General features: G+C 45.0%; 1 protein-coding gene across 1 annotated transcript in view; it reads left to right on the top strand.

Moving 5' to 3' along the window:
• Positions 1-12,687, top strand: part of slc22a2 (solute carrier family 22 member 2) — a 39,902-nt gene extending 27,215 nt beyond the window's left edge. The window contains exons 9-11 of the mRNA XM_078557561.1: positions 6,239-6,351; positions 7,066-7,162; positions 12,654-12,687. Coding sequence (XP_078413687.1) covers positions 6,239-6,351; positions 7,066-7,162; positions 12,654-12,687 — 244 coding nt within the window. The remainder of the gene's footprint in view (positions 1-6,238; positions 6,352-7,065; positions 7,163-12,653) is intronic.
• Positions 12,688-13,633: the final 946 nt, after the last annotated feature.

Here is a 13,633-nt window from a genome sequence, read left to right as displayed (position 1 = left end):
ATTTATTCCATCTCCCTCTACACACGATCTCCAGGCTGATCCATGATTTCTCCCCCCACCGCCCTCACTCTCATCCCCTCCCCGGTGATCTCTTCTTCCCTCTTTCCCTGTACTTTACTGCCCGCTTCTTGCACCCTCACAAGCTGCCAGCCATGAAAATGAGAAAAACATTTCAACTGAGGTACTGGATTCGGCCAGACGTCTACTTTCCCCATATTTTCATGTTTCAGGTCATGACCCTTGACCCTGCAACCTCTCCTTTCAACACCCACCACCCCTGCCCCCCACCCAGCTTCCTCCTAAATATCATGGTCAATTCAAAGATGAACCAATCACTTTGCTCAAAGTATTTTTTCACTTTTTTTTGACTGTTTGTTTAGTCAGCCAATAACACGCTTCAAATTTGATGGTCAGTTTGGGGACTGAGTGGTTTCTCAGTTTGGTGTCTGTGACCACCGGCCTGGGGACTGTGTTGAGGGTTAGTCGGAGGTCCACGTTGATGCTAGGCCTGTGGTCCAGGATGGCCAGTCAGGCATCTGAGTTGTTGTTCAGTGTTGGGTTTGATTTGATGGTCACATTGAGGTCTGGGGTGATGCTTATCCTGGTGTCTGCATTGATGGTCAGCCTGGGGCCTGAGTTGATGGTCTGTGTGGGGTCTGAGATGATTGTGTGGGGTCTGGATTGATGGTTAGCTTGGCTTCAAGTTTGATGGGTCACTCTGCTGTTTGATTTGATGGTTAGTCGGGGGTCTAAGTTAATGGTCAGCCTGGGGTTCGGGTTGATGGTTGATGGCCAGGCTGGGGTCCGGGGCTACGGCCAGCCCGGGTCTGGGGTGACGGTGAGTTTGGGTTCTGCGTTGACGGCCAGTTTGGGGCTTGGCTTGATATCCTACCTAGAACTATTTGTTAGACAGCAGAAGAGATTTAACAACTGGACTACTGTCTCAGTTCCCAACATGGAGAAGTTTGATGATTTACATTTTGAAGAATCTCATAGTAATGTGTGTTTATGCAATTACTAGGGCCATGGCTTCCATTCCATTACAGCCTGCTGCTATTTAGGCAGGTGTTGCTCAACTTCTCCTCCCTACCTGGGGAGGGCACCATGTCCGTATCTTCTTCGGATTATTGACCTCCAGTTAGGGCCAAGGAAATTGCATCTTCTCGCACTGGGGAGACCCTGCCTTGAGCATCAGCCTCAGTGGTCTTGTGTGGGGAAGGTGGAGGCTCCATCCAGAGCCCAGTTTTCTTGACACCCGCTGGAGCAGCCAAGTAAGTTCAGTCCAACAAGGTCAGTTAACATTTAGGATAGGAACAAAAACAGAATTACCTGGAAAAACTCAGCAGGTCTGGCAGCATCGGTGGAGAAGAAATCAGTTGACGTTTCGAGTCTTCACGACCCTTCGGCAGAACTGAGTATAGTTAGGAGAGAGGTGAAATATAAGCTGGTCTAAGGTGGGGGGCGGGGGGAGAGAGAAGTTGAGGGTGGGGTGATTGTGGGGATAAGCAAGCAGTGATAGGAGCAGATAATCAAAAGATGTCACAGACAAAAGGATCAAAGAGGTGTTGAAGGTGGTGATATTATCTAAGAAAAGTGCTAATTAAGAATGGAAGGCAGGATACTCAAGGTACAGCTCTAGTGGGGGTGGGGTGGAAAGACTAACAAAGTTTTAGTTTTAGATTTAAAAATAATGGAAATAGGTGGGAAAAGAAGAATCTTTATAAATTATTGAGAAAAAAAGGGGGAGGGGGGAGAAACGGGGTGGGGATGGGGGGAGGGGGAGTTTAAGATCTAAAGTTGTTGAATTCAATATTCAGCCCGGAAGGCTGTAAAGTGCCTAGTCGGAAGATGAGGTGCTGTTCCTCCAGTTTGCGTTGGGCTTCACTGGAACAATGCAGCAAGCCAAGGACAGACATGTGGGCAAGAGAACAGGGTGGAGTGTTAAAATGGCAAGCGACAGGGAGGTTTGGGTCTTTCTTGCGGACAGACCGCAGGTGTTCTGCAAAGCGGTCGCCCAGTTTGCGTTTGGTCTCTCCAATGTAGAGGAGACCGCATTGGGAGCAACGAATGCAGTAGACTAAGTTAGGGGAAATGCAAGTGAAATGCTGCTTCACTTGAAAGAAGTGTTTGGGCCCTTGGACGATGAGGAGAGAGGAAGTGAAGGGGCAGGTGTTGCATCTTCTGCGTGGGCATGGGGAGGTGCCATAGGTGGGGGTTGAGGAGTAGGGGGTGATGGAGAATTGGACCAGGGTGTCCCGGAGGGAACGATCCCTACGGAATGCCGCCAGGGCGGGTGAAGGGAAGATGTGTTTGGTGGTGGCATCATGCTGGAGTTGGCGGAAATGGCGGAGGATGATCCTTTGAATGCGTAGGCTGGTGGGGTGATATGTGAGGACAAGGGGGACCCTATCATGTTTCTGGGAAGGAGGAGAAGGCGTGAGGGCGGATGCGTGGGATATGGGCCGGACACGGTTGAGGGCCCTGTCAACGACCGTGGGTGGAAAACCTCGGTTAAGGAAGAAGGAGGACATGTCAGAGGAGCTGTTTTTGAAGGTAGCTTCATCAGAACAGATGCGACGGAGGCGAGGGGACTGAGAGAATGGGATGGAGTCCTTACAGGAAGCGGGGTGTGAGGATCTGTAGTCGAGGTAGCTGTGGGAGTCGGCAGGCTTGTAATGGATATTGGTGGACAGTCTATCATCAGAAATTGAGACAGAGAGGTCAAGGAAGGGAAGAGAAGTGTCAGAGATGGACCATGTGAAAATGATGGAGGGGTGGAGATTGGAAGCAAAATTAATAAATTTTTCCAGGTCCCGACGAGAGCATGAAGCAGCACCGAAGTAATCATCGATGTACCGGAGAAAGAGTTGTGGGAGGGGGCCGGAGTAGGACTGGAACAAGGAATGTTCCACATACCCCATAAAGAGACAGGCATAGCTGGGGCCCATGCGGGTATCCATAGCCACACCTTTTATTTGGAGGAAGTGAGAGGAGTTAAAGGAGAAATTGTTCAGTGTGAGAACAAGTTCAGCCAGACGGAGGAGAGTAGTGGTGGATGGGGATTGTTCGGGCCTCTGTTCAAGGAAGAAGCTAAGGGCCCTCAGACCATCCTGGTGGGGGATGGAGGTGTAGAGGGATTGGACGTCCATGGTGAAGAGGAAGCAGTTGGGGCCAGGGAACTGGAAATTGTTGATGTGACGTAAGGTGTCAGAGGAATCAAGGATGCAGGTGGGAAGGGACTGGACAAGGGGAGAGAGAAGGGAGTCAAGATAACGTGAAATGAGTTCCGTGGGGCAGGAACAGGCTGACACGATCGGTCTGCCAGGACAGTTCTGTTTGTGGATTTTGGGTAGGAGGTAGAAGCGGACCGTCCGAGGTTGGGTCACTATCAAGTTGGAAGCTGTGGGAGGAAGATCTCCAGAGGAGATGAGGTCAGTGACAGTCCTGGAAACAATGGCTTGATGTTCTGTGGTGGGGTCATGGTCCAGGGAGAGGTAGGAGGAAGTATCTGCGAGTTGACGCTCAGCCTCCGCGAGGTAGAGGTCAGTGCGCCAGACAACAACAGTACCACCCTTGTCAGCGGGTTTGATGACAATGTTGGGGTTGGACCTGAGAGAACAGAGTGCAGTAAGTTCAGAGAGAGACAGATTAGAATGGGTGAGAGGAGCAGAGAAATTGAGACAGCTAATGTCACGCCGACAGTTCTCAATGAAAAGATCAAGAGAAGGTAAGAATCCAGAGGGAGGGGTCCAGGTGGAGGGAGAATATTGGAGGTGGGTAAAAGGATCCGTTGAACGGGGAGAGGACTCCTGCCCAAAGAAGTGAGCACGGAGACGAAGACGGCGGAAGAAGAGTTCAGCATCATGCCGAGCCCGAAATTCATTGAGATGAGGGCGTACGGGTATGAAGCTAAGTCCTTTGCTGAGCACTGAACGTTCAGCATCGGAGAAGGGAAGGTCAGGGGGTATAGTGAATACGCGGCTGGGGCTGGGATTGGAAGATGGGGTGGGGACGGAGGGACAAGCAGGGGTGGAGGGTCCCAGATGGGTGTTGGTGTCGATGAGTTGTTGGAGCTTGCGTTCCTTAGCACTTGAGAGAAAGAGAAAAAGTTTCTTGTTGAGGCGACGGATGAGGCGAAGAATAAAATGAAACTGGGGGCACGCGCAGCTTTGAAAAAGGGTGCGTCGGTGCTGCTGGAGGGAGAGGTCGAGTGTGTTCATATGGCGGCGCATGGCACTGAGTGTGGATCTCAGGATGCGACGGGAACAGCAGTCTGAGAAACGTTTTATGTCCCGGAGATACCTGTAATCCTGGGTGGGTTCGAAACAAGAGGGATGGAATTTCAGTTGAAATCCACGTGGGGTGAGTCGGAGATGGAGACAGTCACTGAGAAAGGAAATATGTCAAGCACCAGGAGAGAAATGGAAAGCAATGAAGGTGAGCAGGGCAGAAGAGACAGGCGGAAATCCTGTCGGAGAACATGTCAAACACCAGGAGAGAAATGGATTTATTAATTTTAATTTATTAATTTTGCTTCCAATCTCCACCCCTCCATCAATTTCACATGGTCCATCTCTGACACTTCTCTTCCCTTCCTTGACCTCTCTGTCTCAATTTCTGATGATAGACTGTCCACCAATATCCATTACAAGCCTACCGACTCCCACAGCTACCTCGACTACAGCTCCTCACACCCCGCTTCCTGTAAGGACTCCATCCCATTCTCTCAGTTCCTTCGCCTCCGTCGCATCTGTTCTGATGAAGCTACCTTCAAAAACAGCTCCTCTGACATGTCCTCCTTCTTCCTTAACCGAGGTTTTCCACCCACGGTCGTTGACAGGGCCCTCAACCGTGTCCGGCCCATATCCCACGCATCCGCCCTCACGCCTTCTCCTCCTTCCCAGAAACATGATAGGGTCCCCCTTGTCCTCACATATCACCCCACCAGCCTACGCATTCAAAGGATCATCCTCCGCCATTTCCGCCAACTTCAGCATGATGCCACCACCAAACACATCTTCCCTTCACCCGCCCTGGCGGCATTCCGTAGGGATCGTTCCCTCCGGGACACCCTGGTCCAATTCTCCATCACCCCCTACTCCTCAACCCCCACCTATGGCACCTCCCCATGCCCACGCAGAAGATGCAACACCTGCCCCTTCACTTCCTCTCTCCTCATCGTCCAAGGGCCCAAACACTTCTTTCAAGTGAAGCAGCATTTCACTTGCATTTCCCCTAACTTAGTCTACTGCATTCGTTGCTCCCAATGCGGTCTCCTCTACATTGGAGAGACCAAACGCAAACTGGGCGACCGCTTTGCAGAACACCTGCGGTCTGTCCGCAAGAAAGACCCAAACCTCCCTGTCGCTTGCCATTTTAACACTCCACCCTGTTCTCTTGCCCACATGTCTGTCCTTGGCTTGCTGCATTGTTCCAGTGAAGCCCAACGCAAACTGGAGGAACAGCACCTCATCTTCCGACTAGGCACTTTACAGCCTTCCGGGCTGAATATTGAATTCAACAACTTTAGATCTTAAACTCCCCCTCCCCCCATCCCCACCCCGTTTCTCCCCCCTCCCCCTTTTTTTCTCAATAATTTATAAAGATTCTTCTTTTCCCACCTATTTCCATTATTTTTAAATCTAAAACTAAAACTTTGTTAGTCTTTCCACCCCACCCCCACTAGAGCTGTACCTTGAGTATCCTGCCTTCCATTCTTAATTAGCACTTTTCTTAGATAATATCACCACCTTCAACACCTCTTTGATCCTTTTGTCTGTGACATCTTTTGATTATCTGCTCCTATCACTGCTTGCTTATCCCCACAATCACCCCACCCTCAACTTCTCTCTCCCCCCGCCCCCCACCTTAGACCAGCTTATATTTCACCTCTCTCCTAACTATACTCAGTTCTGCCGAAGGGTCGTGAGGACTCGAAACGTCAACTGATTTCTTCTCCACCGATGCTGCCAGACCTGCTGAGTTTTTCCAGGTAATTCTGTTTTTGCTTTGGATTCCCAGCATCCGCAGTAGCTTTTAGCTTTTTGTTTTTATTTAGGATAGGAAACCTTCTCTCAGTATAGACTCGCATATCATGGTTATAGGAAAGTAGGTGCAATCAGCAAGTAACATAACTGTGTTTGATTTATGATTTTGGAATTTTGAACAAGTGGGCCTCATAATGGTTGGGGATTCTAAAATTCTATTCTATTCTATTTACCATTCTATTCTCTGCCAGGAACTTTGCTGTCTCTGTGTGTGCAGTGCTGTCTGATATTGGAGGAATTATTTCCCCATTCATCGTGTACAGGCTGGCTGCTATCTGGATTGAATTGCCCCTTATAGTTTTTGGTGAGTATTTTGTGCTTAGTTTAAGCCTCCGTTTTACACAAAAGATGCAAAATTATACAGTGGGTCTAGTTTCAAACTGATTCTTTTAAAGGTTATATTCTCAATGATTCTTTTATTCCTCTTTATTTTTCTTGTTTAATGAACTGAAAACAAACACGCTTTGTGCATCACGATACATATACACACCCTCCCCCACCAGAATTGTTGTGATTTCCTGGGATACCTTGATTCCTTGAAAACGAACATGATTGTTTTTGAGTTTTGGGCTGCCTTTCTCCAACTATCCCAGGAAATCGGGGAGGGAGTGTATGTGTTGTGATGCACAAAGCATTGTACAGACTGGGTGGAACAAAGAGCCTTTCCCTCTCCGTCATTATTTGTATATTTGTATCTCTCTCTCTTAAACCCCTGCACCTCTCCATTTCTCAATATTTTTAAAAGCCTTCTCAAAATGAATTTTTCTGACTAAGTCTTTTAATTCCTTCTCTATGATTAGTATCTGTTCATTTATCCATTTACTGCTCCCCATCCCCATTGAGTTTCTTGGATTTTTTTCTACTTTGAAGGATCTATATAAACGCAAATAATTACACCAGACAAATTCATCAATACCTCGGGTGGAGCATTTTTAAACCTGATCATAACAAAGTTAATATCAACATACAAAGACTAGTTTGCATTGAAACTCTCCTTGTTCTGTCCATTCATTCCCAGGGGTGATTGGTTTGATTGCTGGCAGCCTAGTGTTGCTCTTGCCTGAGACGAAGGGATTAACTTTACCAGACACCATCGAAGATGTGGAGAACATCAGGTAAACGGACAGCGGCAGACGCATTTTGATACTTGGCCCAGGGTTATTCCATTGCATATTTTATCGATCCTATGGGTTATTGGTACATGTTAAAAGTAGATCTTCTGCACGTTCCACATTTCCTTTCTGTTAAAGTGGATAGGCAGAGACATCCAGGCCTCCCCCCGTGTTGCTATTTTCTTCTTCTTCGCAGTCCCTTGGGATCCAGGATGACTTGCTTCCACTCCAGTTTGATGGGTTCTGAGATGTCTGGTGAACCCAATGTGCAATTTGCAGACTCTGCCACACATGGGCCAAGTGGTGCTTGAAGGGTTGGGTAGATGAAGCATTTGGAGGTTTGTGCACTCTCTCTGATGCCTTGACTTGACCTCTGCATGTTCCCAATAAAGTGTCTCAATGAGTTCAGTGCCTTCCTGAATGAGCCTTCTCAATTTTGGTCAGTCACAAGCCAGGGTCTCCCATGAGTCAGTGGAGATGTTTGATCTCTTCAGGGATGCTTTGAGGACATCCCTAAAGCGTTTAGATTGTCCTCCTGGGAGGCTCTTGCCATCACTATGTTCCAAGTAGAACAGTTGCTTTGGGAGTCTGGTGTTGAACGACATCTCCTGCCCAGAGGGAGCTGGTTTTGAGTGATTAGCACTTTGCTGTTGGTCATGTTGGCTTGGGAGAGGACACTCTGTTGAACCACCTTTTTTGCCATTAGACTTGGATTATCAAACCCAAGACTAAGGTCATTCTTAACTGGGCAGCAGTGATTCCTGCACTCCTATATGTTTTGGAGACTTAGACAACCCACAGCAGCACCTCAAAACAGTGGAGAAGGACCATCAGCAGTGCCTTCGCAAGATCCTCCATATCCAGTAGCTGCTATTTGGCTCTTTTCTTACTGGCTAAAGTTTAAAGGTATTCAGGGCTGATGTGCTCTCTGTTAATTATCCTTGCTGTCTGCTTTTCTTCTCCTCCATTTTTATTTACCTTTCCACCCTCACCTCCTCTGCCCTAAAGATGGTGGGGCCAATATTCTAGAGGTCATCAGCCCTCAAGGACCTCATCCAACCATCCATTCTGCCATGGTGAAATTTAAAGTAAGAGTTGATGAGCTGTTTGAATGCAGGGGTGCAAATTATAGCCGATATCAATCTTGCCCTCAACAGCAGTTATGTGCACATATTCAGGATAATGATTATTCTTCCTGCTCTTTTTCACAACACAAGTCCAGAGAGAATGAAAACAACCCTGGAGGCCCCATTGTTACCCTAATTTTTACAAAAAATCATTCTCAGGTGATGGCTATCGTTATCAAGACCAGCATTTGTTGCCCATCCCTAGTTGACTTGAGAAGGTGGTGGTGATCCTCATTCTTGGAATGCTGCAGTCCTTGTGGTTGAGATACCTCCACATTGATCTTAGGTAGGGAATTCCTGGATATTGACCCAATGACAGTGAAAGAACGGCAATATATGTCCAAGTCAGAATGCTGTTTAGAGAGATAATAGGAGGTGGTAATGTTTCCATGTGCCTGCTGCCCTTGTCCTTCTAGGTAGCAGAGGTTGTGGGTTTGAGAGCTGCTGTTGAAGATGGCTTTGCAAGTTGCTATTATGCATCTCGTATATGACACACACTGCTGTCATATGGTGCCAATGGTGGAGGGAGTGAATGTTTAAAGTGGTGGAAGGGGTGTCCATCAAGAAGCTGCTTTGTCCTGAATAGTGTTGAGCTTCCGGAGTGTTGCATCTGCATTCATCCAGCCAAGTGGGGAGTATTCCATTACACTAACAGTTGAGATGGATTAATTCAACACTTAATAGTTAAATGGAAATAGACTAATTTCTCTGAAAAACTTCTGGAAAATGACCATCTATGGAATTCACTGCCACAGAAGGCTGTGGAGGCCAGGTCATTGAGTGTATTTAAGACCAAGATAGATAGATTCTTGATTGGTAAGGGGATCAAAGGTTACGGGGAGAAGGCGGGAGAATGGAGTTGAGAAACTTATCAGCCATGATTGAATGGCGGAGCAGACTCGATGGGCTGAATGGCCTAATTTCTGCTCCTATGTCTTATAATACTTAGATTTTGAACTTGTATTGAAAATTCACCAAGTAATAAAGACAGGCAATTCTGTAGCTTGCAAAGTCACCATATGAACATATGAATTAGGAGCAGGAGTAGGCCACTTGGCTCCTCAAGCCTAATCTGCCATTCAATAAGATCATGGCTGATCTGAATGTAACCTCAACCTCACATTCCTGCCTACTCCTGATAACCCTTCACCCCTTGTTAATCAAGAATCTATCTTGCTTTGCCTTAAAAATATTCAAAGACTCTGCTTCTACCGCCTTTTGTGGAAGAGAGTTCTAAAGACACTTGGCCCTCTGAGGGAAAAAGATTTCTCCTCATCTCTGTCTTAAATGATAACTCCTTATTTTTAAACAGTGACCCCTAGTTCCAGATGCTCCCACAAGACGAAATATCCTCTTCACAACCACCCTATCAAAACCCCTCAGGATCTTAAAGGTTTCAATTAAGTCGCCTCTTACTCTTCTAAACTCCAGTGGATGCAAGCATAACCTGTCCAGTCTTTCCTCATAGGACATGCCCATTCCTGGTATTAGTCTAGTAAACCTTCTCTGAACTGCTTTTAACATATTTACATCTTCTTTAAATAAAGAGACCAGTACCGTACACAATATACCAGATGTGGCCCTGTACAACTGAAGCAAAACCTCCCTACTTTTGTAATCAATTTTCCTCATAATAAATGATAACATTCTATTAGCTTTCCTAATTACCTGCTGTACCTGCATACTAACTTTTTGTGATTCATGCACTAGGACATCCAGATCCCTCTGAATCTCAGAGCTCTGCAATCTCTCACCATTTAGATAATAAACTTATTTTTTGTTCTCCCTGTCAAAATGAACAATTTCCCTTTGCCCACATTATACTCCATTTGCCAGATCTTTGTGCACTCACTTAACCTATCTATTTCACTTTGTAGCCTCCTTATGCCCGCTTCACAATTTACTTTCCTATCTATATTTGTGTCATCAGCAATTTTAGCAACCATATCTTCAGCCCCTTCACACAACTCATTTATATAAATTGTAAGAAGTGAGGCTCCAGCACTGATCCCTGTGGCACACCATTCATCACATCCTGCCAACTAGAAAAAGACCCATTAATGTCCACTCTCTGCTTCCTGTTGGCTAGCCAATCTTCTACCCATGCCAATATGTTACCCCTACACCATGAGCTTTTATTTTCTGCAATAACCTTTGATGTGGCACTTTATCAAATGCCTTCTGGAAATCTAAGTGCAGCACGTCCACCGGTTCCACTTTGTCCACAGCACATGTGAATCCTGCAAAGAACTCCAATGCATTGGTTAAACATGATTTCTCTTTTACAAAATCATGTTGATTCTGCCTGATTGCCTTGAATTTTTCTAAGTGCCCTGCTAAACATCTTTAATAATAGCTTCTAATATTTTCCCTATGACAGATGTTAGGCTAACTGGCCTATAGTTTCCTGCTTTCTGTCTCCCTCCCTTTTTGAATAAAGGAGTTATATTTGCTATTTTCCAATCTAATGGAACCTTCCCCAAATCAAGGAAATTTTGGAAAATTAAACCAGTGCATCAACTATGTCACTAGCTACTTCTTTCAAGATCTTAGGGTGAAATCCATCCGGACCTGGGGATTTGTCAGCCCACAGCCCCAACAGTTTGCTCAATACCACTTCTCTGGTGATTGTAATTTTCACGAGTTCCTCCCTCCCTTCCATTTCCTGATTTCTGGGATGTTACTTGTGTCCTCTATAGTGAAGACTGAAGCAAAATACCTGTTTAATTCATCCACCATCTCCCTACTTTCCATTATCAATTCCCCAGGTGTACTCTCTATAGGACAAACACTCACTTTGTTAGCTCTTTTCTTATTCAAATATCTATAGAAACTCTTATTATCCTTCTTTATGTTACTAGCTAGCTTTCTCTCATACTCTAATTTTTCCCTTCTTTTTGTCATCTTTGCTGTTCTTAATATTCTTTCCAACCTTCTGACCTGCCACCCGTGCACATAATTATATGCTTTTTCTTTAAGTCTGATACTGTCTTTAACTTTTTTACTTAACCACGGATGCTTGGCTCTCCCCTTGGAATTTTTCTTTCTCATTGGAATGTATATATTCTGTGTATTCTGAAATATCCCTTTAAATGTCTGCTACTGAACTTCTATTGACATATCCCTAACCTCATTTGCCAGTACACTTTAGCTAACTCTACTTTCATGCCCTCATAATTGCCCTTATTTAAGTTTAAGATACTAGTCTTGGACTCAATCATTTCTCTCTCAAAATGAATATAAGGTTCAATCATATCATGATCGCTGCTACCTAGATGTGCCTTCACTAGGAGGCCATGAAATAGTCCTATCTCATTGCACAATACTGGGTCTAGCATAGCTCACTCTCTGGTTGGCTCCAGAAAATGCTGTTGTAAGAAACTATCCCCAAAACATTCTATAAATTCCTCATCTACGCTACCTTTGCCCATCTGATTTTTCCAGTCTATATGTAAATTAAAATCCCCATGATTATTGCTGTACCTTTCCAACAAGCTCCAATTATCTCTTTTATACTCTATCCTACTGTGTAGTTACAATTAAGAGTGGTGTAGTTACACCACTCCCATAAGTGACTTCTTCCCTTTATCATTCCTCATCTCAACCCAAATTGCTTCTGCATCCTGGCTTCCTGAATTTAGGTCATCCCTCTCTAATGTGTTAATACCATCATTAACTAACAGCATGACCCTGTAAGGGTCCTATCTCCAAGTTCATTATCTCAACCAGCTTTAAAGAATGGATTTTCTTGCTTTCATGCCCTGTAAGATTACAAACAAAGGAAAACATTGGAACAGGTGATTGGGAAATACGTTGTGTACCATCGTTGCAGAATGATTGAGCTTCAATTAGGACCTTGTGTAGAAAAACAAAGTCATTTTATTTCAAGTTTGAAATTACACTTTACTTATGGAATGAAATCTGATTTAGACAAGCAAAAAAAAAAATTGCTGAATGGCTTGCCTACATCTCAATATTTGCAGTTGATATCACCCTGGTAACCCATCATTGATATAAGTTATTGTTGTGTTTTGAATGGCTTGAGCTCAATATCAGAAATCATGGTAACAACTCAACTTGAGTAGCGTAAGTAAGACCTGCTTTATGCAATGTGACGTAGGTAGCCGATCAGCTGCTGAACTACTAAAAGTGGTTTTAGGAAACTGCTACAATGGAATACAATAAATCTTCTCATTATAATGCCTGATAAAGCTGTGAAGTTGCAGGTTTAATTGGTAAGTCAGTCTCTAACCCCTCGCAGAGATCAATTGGAATTTATCAGCGGGCCTACTTTTCCTCAACTGCCTTTAGAAGCACTTAGTCTATGTGTTGTTAGGAAAATTTCCCTTTTCCCTGTTGTGTTTCAGCTTTGTGATGCAGTTCTGCCTCCACACGAAATAGCTGCTTTGAGAACCAGTGCTTTTGGGCAACTTTCTGACTGCCTATTTAACACTGTGGCAAGGCACTGAATACAATGGAGTAACTTGGCAGGCCATTTCCAAGACACATTGGTGTGGGGCAGGAGTCATGTATTAGCCAGACCAGGACATTACTGAACCAAATAGGCTTTTGGGGCAATGAGATAGCTTGATGGTCATTTCTGCTGATAATCAGCTTTTTATTTCCAAATTTGTTTTAAAACTTAATTCAAAATCTTAAACTGCTTTTGTGGGATTTGAACTCATGACCCAGATTTTAGTGGAGTCGGGCTGAGTTAGGAGGCCTTTAAAAATGATGGGTGAGATCCGATTCCAAGATTCCTGCCTCAGTTCTCTGCATTTGGTAATTCTCGCTGGTGTGGGATAAGGATGCAGGTAGTCAGCCTGCATGCAACACTCCTGTTCTTGCCAGGTCCATTGCATCCCCTTTCCCTTCAATTTTGATGGAGCTGGGCCTGTTCGGTTAGGAGACATGGTTCACAGCTTCTCAGAGGAATCGTGAACCCTGGGGGAGTCCTAGTCCTGAGCAGGGAACCAAAAATAAACAGCCATTCCCATTGAAATACATTTCCCCTTTTACCTTCTTTAAAAGCTGTCAATCAATCACAGCCACTCATAGGATCAATGACAAAAGCCTTTATCCATTTCACACCTCTTAATCTTGTGTAAATAAATACACAGGCATTGAAAAAAATCTTCTGAGTAACTTATTACAAGGTAATAAAGATGTAAATTAAACTAAGCTTGCATTCCACCACCACCACCACCACCCCAGCAGCTGTTACAACTTTCCTGACTCCTGATACCCTTCTCCTTGATGAAAATCTGGCCCATGTTCTTTGGATTACTAATCCAGTGACATAACCATTACACTGCTGCATCCACTAATTTGTTGGGTTTAATATTGC

This window comes from Cetorhinus maximus, chromosome 14 (genome assembly GCF_964194155.1).
Source record: "Cetorhinus maximus chromosome 14, sCetMax3.hap1.1, whole genome shotgun sequence".
Lineage (NCBI taxonomy): Eukaryota > Metazoa > Chordata > Chondrichthyes > Lamniformes > Cetorhinidae > Cetorhinus > Cetorhinus maximus.
This window is presented reverse-complemented; position numbering and strand designations above follow the sequence as displayed.